The sequence below is a fragment of the Eptatretus burgeri genome, chromosome 3 (genome assembly GCF_056783735.1).
Source record: "Eptatretus burgeri isolate ZD-2024b chromosome 3, Ebu_testis_v1, whole genome shotgun sequence".
Taxonomy (NCBI): domain Eukaryota; kingdom Metazoa; phylum Chordata; class Myxini; order Myxiniformes; family Myxinidae; genus Eptatretus; species Eptatretus burgeri.
In genome coordinates, this window is record NC_140963.1 from 137484082 (window position 1) to 137497826 (window position 13745).

The 13745-nt window shown below is 43.7% G+C and overlaps 1 protein-coding gene across 2 annotated transcripts; it reads left to right on the plus strand.

The window, feature by feature from the left end:
- The first annotated feature begins 1707 nt into the window (after positions 1-1707).
- Positions 1708-10787, plus strand: MRPL19 (mitochondrial ribosomal protein L19). 2 transcript variants are annotated; one of them, XM_085875800.1, is made up of 6 exons: positions 1708-1796; positions 4398-4635; positions 6236-6357; positions 8098-8232; positions 9560-9741; positions 10046-10787. In XM_085875800.1, the coding sequence occupies exons 1-6, from the start codon at positions 1751-1753 to the stop codon at positions 10307-10309; spliced, it is 987 nt and encodes a 328-aa protein (XP_085731926.1). In that variant the 5' UTR covers positions 1708-1750; the 3' UTR covers positions 10310-10787. The 2 variants fall into 2 exon arrangements, with proteins under 2 accessions (XP_085731926.1, XP_085731927.1); XM_085875801.1 differs by having other exon boundaries at positions 1757-1913.
- The last annotated feature ends 2958 nt before the right edge of the window (positions 10788-13745 follow it).

Here is a 13745-nt window from a genome sequence, read left to right on the forward strand (position 1 = left end):
GGGACTTTCAGGAAGGAAAGTAGGAGAAATGAAGGAAGTGGGCTTGGGTGGATTATCGGGGGTAGAAAAGATCGAGGATTTGGATGGGGGAAGATAAGAGGTGGTGGTGAACAGCTGTTTTGAAAGCCTGGAGGGAAGAATGGGAAAGAATAGAGTGAGGAAGTTTATTCCAAAGGCGGGAAAAAGAGGAATGAAAGAGTGAAGATGAGCAGTGATTCGTGATTTTGGTAGTTTTACCAGAAGGGGGTTGTTGGCGGACCTTGAGCGCCCTGTGGAAATGTGGTGGGGACAAATCGCAGAGAGAGCAGGGGGGGGCAAGGCTGGAGAGGAGTCGGTAGAAGACAGAAAGACCACCGACCAACCTGCGGTGATTGAGTGAGAGGCCCAAAGATTCAGCTTCATTGCGGGAGATGCCGATGATCTTAAATGCCCTGGTTTCGACAGCGTGAAGCTGAGAAAGGTGGGAGGCAGGAGCACCAGCCCAGAGGGGAGAGCAGTACTCCATCAGGCTACGGACAAAAGCTTTGTAAGTGGTCAGGAGCTCAAGAGGGCCGAGGAAGGACTTAGCACGACGGAGGATTCCCAGTCGGTGACTGGCTTTTGAGGCGAGGTTGGAAATGTGACTTTCCCAGGAAAGGTCATGGCAGATAGTGAGACCTAGAAGCTTGAAAGAAAAGACTTCTTCCAGAGGATTGTTGAGAAAGTGGATGGGGGGGTTTTGTAAACGGTCCTTTCGAAGAGACATAGTGAGAGTGTGAGATTTGTCTGGATTGAAAGACACACACAGTAACCACAAGAGTTATTTCATTCAAGTTGCCTTTTACACAGAACACCTTGGCATTCTCAATCGTGCAGTGTTCTTACTCATCTGGAACACTGGATTCAGCTGTGATTGAGTAACAGCTACACCGACCTCCCAGACTCAGAGTGAACCTCTCACTATGACGTCACAGAGGCTGGTAAACAATGAATGATATACCGACGGAATAAAATATAAATGGAGATTAATTTCTCAGCACAATGGACAGCCTGGTCTTGGTTTAACGGTTGAGGTGGCTGCCTTAAGATCTTAGGGTCTTGCGTTCGATCCCCCTATTTTTCACCGTTGAAATAACACCAGGTGGGGTTGATTCAGCCTGTCATCCTTCCGAGGTCGGCAAAATGAGTACCCAGCTTACTGGGAACAGGGGGCACTGCATCAGCGGCACAGGGGCGCTCCAAGCAATGATGCAACCAACAGCCACAGGGTACGTACGAAATCATAAAGCAGAATGGACGCTGACTGGACAAAAGGACAGTTTAAGAGTTTAAAAAGAGGAGAAGAGATGAGGTCTTTCACTCAAAGTCGTGAATGCCTGATGTTTTGAAATTAAATGGTCTCTTCGTAAGGGTGCTGTCAGCAGGGTCGGTGGATTGTTTTGAAATTGAGCTGTATAAGTATCTGTAAGTTGTGGGGATGGCCAATTAATCAGTAATGGTCTCCCTCCTGAGTTGAAGTTACTTGTATTTCCTTGATGGAGGAACGATACTGCCAGGGTGTATGAGTTCCTTTTTACGCTTGGCTGAGGTCCATCCAAATGTTGTTGTTTTTTTTATCTTCCAATTGTTTTGTATTTAATAAAGTGCGAAATATTACGTATAAACTCTACTTCCTTAAAACGTATTATTTGATGTTTTTTTTTTGTTACTTTTTATTTTTAAGGTCAAGAGAAATCGGGTCGAGCAATAACCCGGAAGTCTTTTGTTTGAGATGGATGCGCTCTTTTGCAGGCTTGTTCGTCCGAGCTTCGCACTCGGTACTTAAGCGTCCGGGGATGTCTGACGATTGCTTGAGCTCAGTAAACCTTCGTCGTGAGACGCCATCGTGACTGTCGGTAGCTGATGAAATCGTTGGCCCTTTCGTTCATACTACAGTGAGGAAATGTTGAACACAATGAACGGGTCTAATGCCTTATCCTTCGAGTCTCGGTTCCTTTATTATAAATGTTGACATTGAGGAGCCAGGCCACCATGACGATTCCATCCCGACGTTGCCTCGCTCGATGAAATGTCGGTTTATTCGTCCGTGTGCCGGTTATAGTGGATGCTGTGAAGTGTGAGCGGTGATTCGGTTACATCAAGCACAGCAGTCATACTCGGGGACCCCCCCCCCTTCCCGCGGTGGGTGGGGGGTTCTGAGGAGGTGGAGTCGCTGCGATTCCCACAAAGAGTGGGGGGGGGGGGAGAGTTCATATAGGGGATTGCACAAAATGATTGGACGTGTAACTATCGGTCATCATCGGCAGTGTATTGTATTGTTACGGATCTGGCAACCATGAGCACTCAACATTCAGGTCCCCGTAGCTCAGTTATTTCGATAAGTAAATGTGGATAGATAGCTCCCTTTCCCCTATGTATAATGGGAATTAAGTGTACGTGCGCTGCGAAGTTATTTTATAGATAGGATTTTTACACTTGTAACAACTACAACACCTTTGCTCCATCCTGACGCCATTACGCACGTGGCCAGAGGTGAGGAGGTGGGCGGAGCCACAAACTTCTCCGCCCAGAACGGTGGGAGTTTCCCCGCCGACCGTGAGCCTGTCCAATGGAGGACGGCCAGGGAATCGCGCGATGGGTCCGACCAATGAGGAGGTGAGTGGCCAGGAGAAGAAGCCCCTCCCTCATGAGGAGAAAGAGTGGTTGTCTGGACCAGCGAGGAGAGAGACGGTGTGCTCGTGGCAGGAGCGATCGCCAGTTCGAGAGATCGTGGCGTTTTGCCAAGCAGCGAGGATCGTGTGTGAGACATTCCTGGTGGGAGAGGACATTCTCAGTCCAGACATTTCCAACCTGGCATCCAAAGCCAGTGAGTGGTCGTCAACGAGGGCTCTGCAGACGGTCGTGGTCGTGGACTTCGGGTCGTGGGTTTGAGTCCCACCGTGGTGGTTCGAGTCGGTGTGACCGCACGAGGCGGGGCAGGTACCCCGGGCTGGCTCTCCCGACTGAAGACCCATCGGGTCCATTTTCTTTTTGGGTGTGCGTGTCTGTGGGCCCGTCTTCAAGTAGAATTGTTTAAGTGCCTTGTACATACTTTCCTTTCTTATAGTCGGATAACTCTGCTCTTTGTGTGTTCCCTTCACCCCCCCCCCCCCATGATAAATAAATCCCCTGTAAAATGTTTCAGCTCGTTTCTGTGTTCCTTTCATTGGTTTAGCACGGTGCGTGTTGGGAAATTGAGAAGCGGCAAATTGTACATTTGGACCGACGGACCTCGTTAACCATCTGCTCGGGTTACGCACGGTTCGAGCACGCTTAACTGCTCGTTCAGCTCAAGCTCCGCCGAGGGTGAATTTCCCCGGTATTTTGGACGACGTGGGTATTTAGGTAAATTGAAATTGGCAATCAACCCTATTCCACGCGGTCGACCTATTGGCGATCTTCGGTCTGATAAGGGACCCGTCGGATCCGGAGTTATCCGGGGTGACGACCTATAAATTCCTGGTGTTCGGTGGAGCCGACTCTACTGCTCCATCTAGCAGTCGTGCTCTCCGCCGAAACTCGGGCCCCACAACAGTATCTATATATTAATACCGAAGGACCAATTTTGTGCTCCTCCTAGCGCTCGCGTCACGTTTTTCTCGGTACTGTGACCTGGACTGAAAGAAACTTCGTACCTGTAAGAGTGCAACTCACATAATGGCAATAGTCAACCTTCAACTCTGAAGCACCTATATATTAATACTGAAGGACCAATCGTGATGCTCCTCCGTAACTTCGACATTCGACGCGGACTGTGCAACGGCATTGACTGTGCATTCGAAGACGACACAACCATGTGTTAAATGGAGAAATCATTGGTGGAAACAAACACGGACAGCGAGTTCTGATTCCACGGCTGAAGCTGGCACCATCGGACGTAGCATTGCCCTTCACACTAAAGAGAACACAATTCCCCGTCCGGCTTGCATACTGCATGACCATTAACAAGGCGCAAGGACAAACATTTCGTAGAGTGAGAATATACTTACCATCTTCAGTTTTTTCGCACGGACAACTGTACGTCGCGTTCTTGAGAGCCAGAAGTTTTGACACGGTGTATGTCAAAGTAGACACGTGCACAAATCAGGGAACTTCTTCACAAGGAGTAGTGCACACCAAAAATGTCGTGTACAAGGACGTTTTGTAGGCCTCATTAGGTGAGGCCATGGAGTACATCGACTGGGATCCGGCTCTTACAAGAGCCGCCACTGGTTGTCATATTGGGCTCACGGAACGGAATCCGTGTGTGACTTGGTTTCAGCTAGTTTCTAAAAATTCATTTGAATCTGTGCAGGTACAGGGCAAATGTTGATTGTGTTGGATTGTTTAATGTGCTGTTTGTGCTCCACTTGCATTTGAATCACTGATGTGTGTTCCAGGCACAAAAGTTTCGGCTCTGGTCGTTCAGCGAGGCTTTGGAAATGCAAGTGGCGATGGGTCCGTGGAAGGAGACGAACAAACGAAGAAAACGAAATTGGAAGAGAACGCGCACAAAATGCAGGGTGACGTGCATGGGGTCCAAGGAAAACCAACAGAGGCAATCGGTTTGGGTCAAGTCCATTTCACCCGCCCAACAAAACCGACAATGAAGAAAGAGGAGACAGTTGAGAAAAAGAGGTAAAACGTCATCATTGTTTCTTCACTACTTTCTCCTTTGATTGCTCCAGCCCCTTTAAAGTCATCACCTTTTATACCCACTTCACACTCCAAAATCTCAGGGTATATCGGAGGTAAATCCCATTCTACCCCACCGCACTCGCTACCTTTGCAAATTCGGAACTTTCACACCACTTTTCTTCCCCCCTCCTGGGGGAAGGAATTTTTAGGGCCGATACTCCTGGGGTATTTGAACCCTGCGCAAGGCTAGGGTTATCTCGGCTGCAACACTGTACCTCCAGAGTTATCTCGGAGGATATTATGTGTCGTGTGAAACGGGCGGTGTTTATTTAATTATTGCGTAAAAGTTTACATCATAGTGTGGGGTGAAAGGTCAAAAGTGTTGTTTGCAGGAGCTCCGTCGACATGTGGTATGTTGTCCACCAAAGCCATGGACAACGTGCACAAATAAGCCAGTGCTGGCTTCAACAAGCCTCAATCAAACAGAGATCCAAATCTTTTTCTTCGAAGTTGTGGACAGCGTTGCCTACTCTGGCTGGACCAAATACTCCATCACGAACTCTTAAAAATCAAGAGGGAAACGGCAAACCTTGCTTCAGGAACGGGCACCATTTTCTATGTTGTGGCAGTACTGTGAATGCGTCCACTGTAAAACAAAGCATCGTGGGTCCAACTCGATTCCTGCGATGGTAATCAAGAATACCTAGTCTGAGAAGGCAATGAAATACCTTGGGTAAGCTTGTCCCGAGTCGGGCAAACCCACGGGGTTAGTGAAGCCAGTGTGAAAGTGATTGAGGGGTAAAGAACCACGGGGTAAGAATTTTTTTTCTTTGGGGTAAGCAGTGTGGAGTGTGAAAGGGGTATGCGTTATATTTAGATGATCATGACCAACGGAACCACTTTTACAATGTAGTTATGAATGTGCAGGAAAAGTACGAAACCATTGTAGTTAAATGGATAGAAGTTGAAGTGAAAACAGGCCAACGTACACAGGAAAGCTCAGGGGTGGCATAGTTGCATTTGTTTTCCGGATTTCCGAGAACTGGTTCGTGTAGATCTTGGTTTAAGAGGTCCCGTTGAGTTGTAGAGATGGATGAATTGAGGTTCAGGTGGATAATGGAAGACAGAACGCAGTGTGAGGTTTTGATGGTACACTGAATACTCGTACGGGGTATCAGGTGTGATGATGTAACTGAAAATCTGGTTTACAGAGGCTGTGAGGTTTGCTTTGATTCAAATGTTGGACACTTGGCACTCAAGCAATCAATTATGTACCATCAAATCATCCTCAGGATATAACATCTTGCTGCCTGAAACTGAAGGAGTCTGGTTTTGTTATTGTCATTTTGAGTGCTCATCCTTTTGTTAGGATTGGTTCACGGTAATGCACTTGTTTTTTTTTTTGTTTTTGTAAAAACAGATTTTAACATTAAACCAATGTTACATTGCTCAGACATCGAAACAAATTTTCAATTATCGATCTGGATCTTCTTACACCCTTGTTTTTCTCCGTATTTAAAACTTGGAACACAACACATTGTGTCTCTTTTGCATTCTGCCTTCCCACATTGAAATCTCTTTTTCTGCTCCTTTTGTCCAGAATATGGGGCCCAGAGTTTGAGTTGCCCCAATATACCCGCACAACACCTTTCAAGTACCATGTTGAACATCGAGACATGTTTGCTCGACGTCAAGTCATTGATATCCCAGAGTTTCATATTGGTGAGTCATGAGCCTGCAGGCCACGAGTGCATTCCTTCAAAGCTTTAAATCTTTTCTGTTTTTTTTTTTTTTTGGAGGGATTAAATTTGACACCAAGTGTGTCGAATACCAGAGTTTATTCTAAAATTTCACGTTTCACTGCTTGATGTGGAAAAAAAAAAAAAACGAGAGCGAAGTCGATGGCGTGTCATTGCAAATCCCCATGCTTCTCACCTTAAGCAAAGTTGAAAGATGGCAAAAAGTTCCACAAGGATTGACCCAATGCCATATTTTGAGTTAACATGTTTTTCTGCGACCCCAAGTCCCCACCCCGAAGGCTTGAACCAGGGGTAATATTCAAAAAATCGTTCCATATTTCAAGTGTCCCTCAACGTTGATTGCATATACAAAGTTTCATTTTAAAAATGTTTATAAATGTGCCTGTAATCGCATTTTGTTTTTTTCTTATTTGACCTTTTGACCCCAAAAATGATAGTGCTCTCGCACCTTCGTGCCATGCGGTGATCATAACTACCAAGTTTGGTGAATTTCTGCACAACTGTTTAGAGGAGATAGCGTGACAGACAGAGAGACAGACAGATGGATGGATGGAAGGATGGACGGACAGACAGACTGAGCCGATTACAATATCCCCCCTCCCACATTTTTTTTTTTTTTTTTTTTAAAGCCTGGGGATAACAGCATGTGAATAATAAATTTACTGATACCTTTAAAATGCACAAGGGATGTAGGGTGGTGAGGGGTTAGTGGAAAGTGAGTAGGTTGTGAGGATTGCTCGATGTAAGAGTTGTGAGGAAGGGGGTTCATGAAGGCGATAAGTAAGTGAATCTTGCATGATTGTCCAATGAGAAGACCATCTATATAGATAGGTGGTAGGACCATGTATATAGATAAGTGGCAGGCAAGTAAGGAGGCATCCTCTGGGTCCCTCACTGCATCGAGGCAGTCAGTTAATTTATTAGCCCCCGTTGGACTTGGTCCGAAACGGGGGACTTGTGAATTTGGTCTCGATTTTCGTGTGCGTGCATCCGCAACCATATCACGGACATGTATGTACCGATTTTATTCGTACTTGGCACAAAGACAACATTTGATGGTCTACATATGCACGTCTTTTTTTTTTTAATTTTTTTTCCTTTGAGAGCAGATCCAAGATGACTGACTGGTGGCCATTTTGGTTGTAAAACACCCGACGTTGAACACGTCCTCAACCATTTCTCGGATATGCACTTACCGATGTTGTTCAAATTTGGCATCCCGATAACGAATGATGGCTTGCATATGCACGCCATTTTTTTTTTTCAGATCAGATCCAAGATGGCTAACTGGTGGCCATTCTGTTACTTAAATGTGTCCCCAACCATTTCTCAGATGTGCATGATCCGATTTTGGTCAAACTTGGCACAAGCACAGTACATGATAGCATACACGTGACCCTCACTTTTTTTGTGATCTGATCAAAGATGGCTGACTGGTAAACTGGTGGTCATTTTAGTTGTAAAGATGGTTGACTGGTAAACTGGTGGTCATTTTAGTTGTACATAAATATTGGCTAGCCCTTTAACTCCAAACAGCAAAATTACTAAAATGGGGACTATGACATTTTATGTCTTTTTTACTTGTTTTCTTGTGTGCCTGCTTTGTCCACTCAGACATTTCTGCTCTTATAATATCGCTCTTCCGTGAGCCTCGATGTTATATTTAAAGTGTGTGTGTGTGTGTGTGTGTGTGGTTTTGCAGGCAGTATCCTGGCTATTACAAGAGCTGATCCCTTTTCTCCATCACGCTCACTCCGATTTGTGGGTATCTGTATTAGAAGAGGGGGCTACGGTCTGGGGGCAACTTGCACACTTCGTAACGTCATTGCTGGCGAGGGTGAGTCCTCCTCTTTCATTCCCACTATGCCAACGTGGTTTTTCATTTTGCTTTCTCTCACCCTTTGCATTCCATAATCATCTTTTATTGTTTTGCTAACCTCACCGAAGGAGAGGGTATTGTGTTTGGTTCTGTTTGTTTGTCTGTCTTTCTGTCTGTCTGTCTGTTGTTTGTTTGTCCGCACAGAACTTTTGTGTTTTTCTTTGCAACCGCTTGTCTGATTGAGACAATTTTCACCATTCGTGTGACTACTCGTGTGGAATGTTTTAATCATAATTGTGATGTCATCAGTCACGTGATTTGGCAGCGCTTTTTTTTTTAACCTTCAAAAATCTTCTTCTCTGATGTGGCTGAACAAATCGAGGTGAAACTTTACACGTATGACAGCCTATCCATGAGGAACAAAAGGTTCACACATATGTCAAAGGTCACATGGTTTGGCAGCCATATTGGATTTACCCAAAAACATATAAAAATCTTCTCCAGAACGGCTGAACAGATTGAGGGGAAACTTAACACAAATGTTCCCCAAGCCATAGGTGTACAAGTTTGTTCAGGAATAATTGATAGGTTACATGGTTTGGCAGCCATATTGGATTGAAGAAAAATATTAAATTATGTTTTCTCTGGAACTGCTTAATCAATCAACGTGAAACTTCACACTTATGATCTGGAAGCGATGAGGGATACATGTTTTAAATTTCAACTTGATCGGATACATTGTCTGGCATCCAGAATTATTTGATTTTTTGATGAGGGTTCTTTTTTTTTCCAATAAGGCTCACTTGGCTGTGCCTGGATGGGTTTGAGGGTAGAGGAGTAGCAGCTGAAACCCAAATCCTATTCAGATTCCTTTAGATGACTTCATCTTTGCTTTTTTGCTTGTTTGGGTTCCTTCTGATTACTCCAATGCAGGTCTGTACCTATTTGGTCTTCCATTTGATTTGAATTGAATTTATTTTAATCCCATTCTGAATTCAATTGAATAATTAATAATAAAAATAACGTCATGGGTCAGGGTCAGGTGTCCGATCAAAGCTGGATTGTATCAAAGCGGGACATCTTGGTGCCTGGTCATCACTGTGAGCAGTTATAAAGTGGCAGTTCTAATTATGTCTCATTAATTATGTAACGCCAGTACACAAACGCCACACAAAATACACCACGCAAAATAGGTCTGGGCGAGGGTCTGCAATCTCTGCTCTTTTTCTTGTTTTTATTTGCTTTTTTTTCTTCTTTGTTTTCATTGTGTTGCTCTCTTGATGCTCTTTACTCCAACTTAGTTGATGCCCTTTAGATTGTTCTCTTCCTCTTTCATCACATCCAGGAGTGGAAATATGTTTTGAGCTTTATTCTCCGATCATCCTTTCGGTTTCTGTCCTTCGCCTTGCTCGCCATCCGGATTCTGATCTTCGATACCTAAGAGATGCTCCTTCACAATACTCTACAGTTCCAGTCGATTCCAGCAGTTGGACAGAATCCCCAGCTGTCCCTGTTCCTCTTGAAAAGGTTTCACGAAAGACTCATTTTTTCCTTTTTTTTATTTTTATTTTGGTTACACCACAATCACACTTTACACCGCCTCTTTTCATGCATACCCACTCTTCTTTCACAAACAACTTCCTTACTTCTGTTCATGTTTCCTTCATTCCCTTCATATCATTCCCTTACTTCCTGTGTCCCTTTACCATTTCACCTGCTCCCTCCCCCCTCCCCATATTTGAATCAGGTGAAGAGTTTAACTATCACTGAAAACCGTGATCCCATTTCTTAAGACGAAAACCCACATTAATTTGTAACAACCCATTTTCAGACATTGGTACAACTCCGGCCACGACCGTGGAGCAGGCGCTGGTGGCTGCCCAAGTATAACATCACGGGGGCAAAGGTCGATGCAGAGGCACCCGGTGTGATCGCCACACGAGCCATGGGAAAGCACGTGAAGAGGGTGAAGAGCGAAAAACAGAAGGAGAAGGAGAGAGTGATGTGGGAGAAGGGCCAGAGGAAAGGAAAATTGGACATTGGTGCTGAATGGATATCTGAGCAGATTCGGGATGGCACTTACTACAAAGGTTGAAAGGTCAAGAAGTGGTTTTCTCAACTATAATTCCATCGCTTCGTCCACCTGCCTGCAACCATCACGTCCTTAGAACCTGTATGGAATTGCTGGAGGTGATAACAGGAACATATGGGATGCAGCTTTGTCTTTTTGAACCAACCATTGTTATAATTAAGACCTTGTTTTACAGGGTTGTTTGCCATAATTATGTGTTTCTTTAATTGGACTTCCTTGAGAATGTTTTTTTGTCACTTCTTATGTCATTCAGCCATTGAAAGTTATGAGTTCAACAAAGTATCCATTACTTTATTGGATATGGTTTTGTAATTTACTTTCTGCGTGTGCTGTTTCCAATCCCAAATTGCTGACTTGTGATCATTTTGAAGAACTTGACATTGGGTGGAAGAAATGCGATGATGTAAAGAATTGCCTCAATTCCACTCACCATTACACCATCAAACTCTCATTGACAAATAAACATTTTGCATTTCTGTTACCTTCATTTTAAAAGTGGTCATCAAGTCGCAAATGAAAATTATATTCTTGTAACTGCCTTTTAAACAAGTTTGAATTGCGAACATACCCCGTGGGAGTTCATTCGTACAACTCTCAGGTTAGTGATCGCACGGACGACAGATAGTTTTGAAATTTGGTAAGATTTTCATCGCATCAGAAAAAGAAACCAGAACACCTCACAAGAGTGAGGCTAGTTTCATATCATCATTTGTGACTTAATTTTGCATTGGGCATCGCGCAGTGCATTTAATTTTTTTTTAAAGAAAATGGGCCGAAAGGGCCGTTTCTCGGTCCAAAGGGCCGGAATTGCACTTTTGGTTTAATTAATGCCTGGGGAATGGTCTCTGGAATATTCCTGTCAAGTTTGGTTTGGTTCTGTTCACCAATAACTGAGAAATAATTTTAAGAAAATGGGCCAAAATGGGCCATTTCTTACCCCAAAGGGCCACAATCGCACTTTGGGCTCAGTTAATGCCTGTGCATATGTTGGGTAGTCGGTGTAGTTAAAAAAAAAAATTGAGATTTTTTTTCTACCCTTATTATCAGTATTTCTGTCGATATGTTTGTCTGTCTGTCTGTTGGCTACTCTTAGAGCACCCTTATTCTGGACATTTCCATCTGTCTGTCTGTTCACGAAACTTTGGTCAAGCCTCGGGGCTAAACCACTTAACCGATTCCAATGAAATTTGGTAGGTAGGACCAATATTTCTGGGAATCGTGTGCTTTCGAATATGGGACCCCGGGCCCTAGCAACGGCCCTTTAAAGTGGTCAAAAAATCAAAACAATAAATCGAAAAATCGAAGCTTAGAGTTCTGTGCGCAATCTATCTTGCTCCCTCCATGCCAATTTGCAGCCCTAACAAAAAATATTTGTAGGAGGAGATAGGTTTTGGGCGAGTACATGTCAAACATTCCAGAAACGGTTAATTGCGAATATCTCTAAGAGAAAGAGTCTGATTTTGATGAAACTTGGGTGAAATGTGTACAATGTGGCTAGCATGTACACAAAAATGAATGGTTGCTATGCACACCTCCGTTGCTTAGCAACAGCTAAAATACTTTATCGTACATCGTACACTTATTGTGGACTGTACAAAAAAATCAATACCTCCGAAACTGGACCTCCGAGGGACCTGGTTTTTTGTGCCCAAGGAGAATGTCTTGCAGCATCATATAAAAAAAATAAAATCTTTAGCAAATAGATAAATGGAACTGCCAGGGCTGCCATTTGTTAGTCTCTTTGGAAACATGCCTGAAATTTCACAAGGCGGGTTTCTGGGCGCAAACTAAGAGGGCTGTGATAATCATATTTATTGTGCTAAATTGATTGATAGCATGTACATCAATATCGGCTAGTCGCGTCGGCCAGCTTTCCATCTAGAGCGAGCAGCCATGTCGCCTACCTGCTTGTCTCTATGTATGTCTGTTCGGTCCAGTGCTCCGTTAATACAATGGCAATTTCGATGAAACTTGGTTGGTAAGTTCATACCATGACCTAGTTGTGTGCAAATGCGAACCGTTGCAATGGACACCACCGTTGCCTAGCAACAGGACTTTGAAATTTTTGAAAAATCATTAAAAAAAATTGCTTTTTCGAAAATCAAAAATCGGGCCAAGAGCGACTGTGGGCAGTATATTCAGCCATATTGTCAAAAATTTCCAGCCGGATCCTATGAAAACTGTTAGAGAAGATAGACTTTGAATGAACCGTGGTCGAAAACAATAAAATAACGAAGTTCGTTATATCTCAGAGACTATGAGTCAGATATACATGAAACTGGTATGGTAGGTTCATGGCATGTCCTAGTTATGTGTGAGAAAGAACCGTTGCTATGGACCCCTCTGTTGCCTAGCAACAGGTGACTACCCATGACCGCCTACCGGCTTGTGTCTAGTATATGCCTGTCAATTTTCATCGAATTCTGTTCACGAATAATGGAGAAATGGACGTTCAAATGAACTGCACACAAGAAAAGAGAGAACATGAGCGGGGTTTAGAACCCCGTTGGGTGGAAAACCCCACGGGGTAAAAAAAATACTCGTTTTCTTACCCCCAAGATGGGAGAGATTCTTCTTATAACCTGGAGGATGTCATGGCAGAAAATAAATGAAGATACTACAAGGTGGCCATAAAGTCTGGAAACATAAGTGAATATACATTGTAAATGGTTTGTTGTCATCATGTTACAATACATGACATGTTCAATGTGTTGACCCTCATGAGAAATGCACAGTTGAATCTGCTGTGAAAAATTGCAATGAACACGGTACATTAATGCAGCGTTTCATCAATCCCTGCACATGCATCCGTGATGCGTTGCCTGAGATGATTTGTGCATCTGATTTTCACTGAATGTACGTACCTGTACCTTCAGCATACCCCAGAAAAAGTAATCAAGGGAGTTCAGATGTGGTGAGCGGGCTGACAATATTATCTATGTTTCCAGACTTTATGGCCACCCTGTAACGTGCCTTTTGTGTTGTTTTATGGGTGAAATCTACATTGACAACAAGACACTCAAGGATAAGTTTTTAAGGAATGTTTATTAATCCATACTGTACCTTAAACACAATAATACTAATTAAATGTAACACTTAATGACTTTCCTAAGAATCCCCAAATTAAATCAGTTCAAGCGGCACCAACCACATTGCTCCGACAATTTGACTCATGACTCTCGAGGTCGCAACTTATGTCAAGCAAAGAGTTTGTACAATAAACCCCAGAGGGTTATAAATGGTGAAGGGTCAGCGGTGAGCATGTTAAAAAGGATCTAGGTCAGAGGGTGCACACAGGATGAAGTCAACAGGCCAGTCTCATCTTAAAAGTCCTCAGAAGGTGAAAGCCTTGTATCACTTAAGTGTGGAGAAGAATTCAAGTTCACAGGTCAAGTTATGTGAGACATTGAATGTGTCACTTCAAGAACAATATGTTACT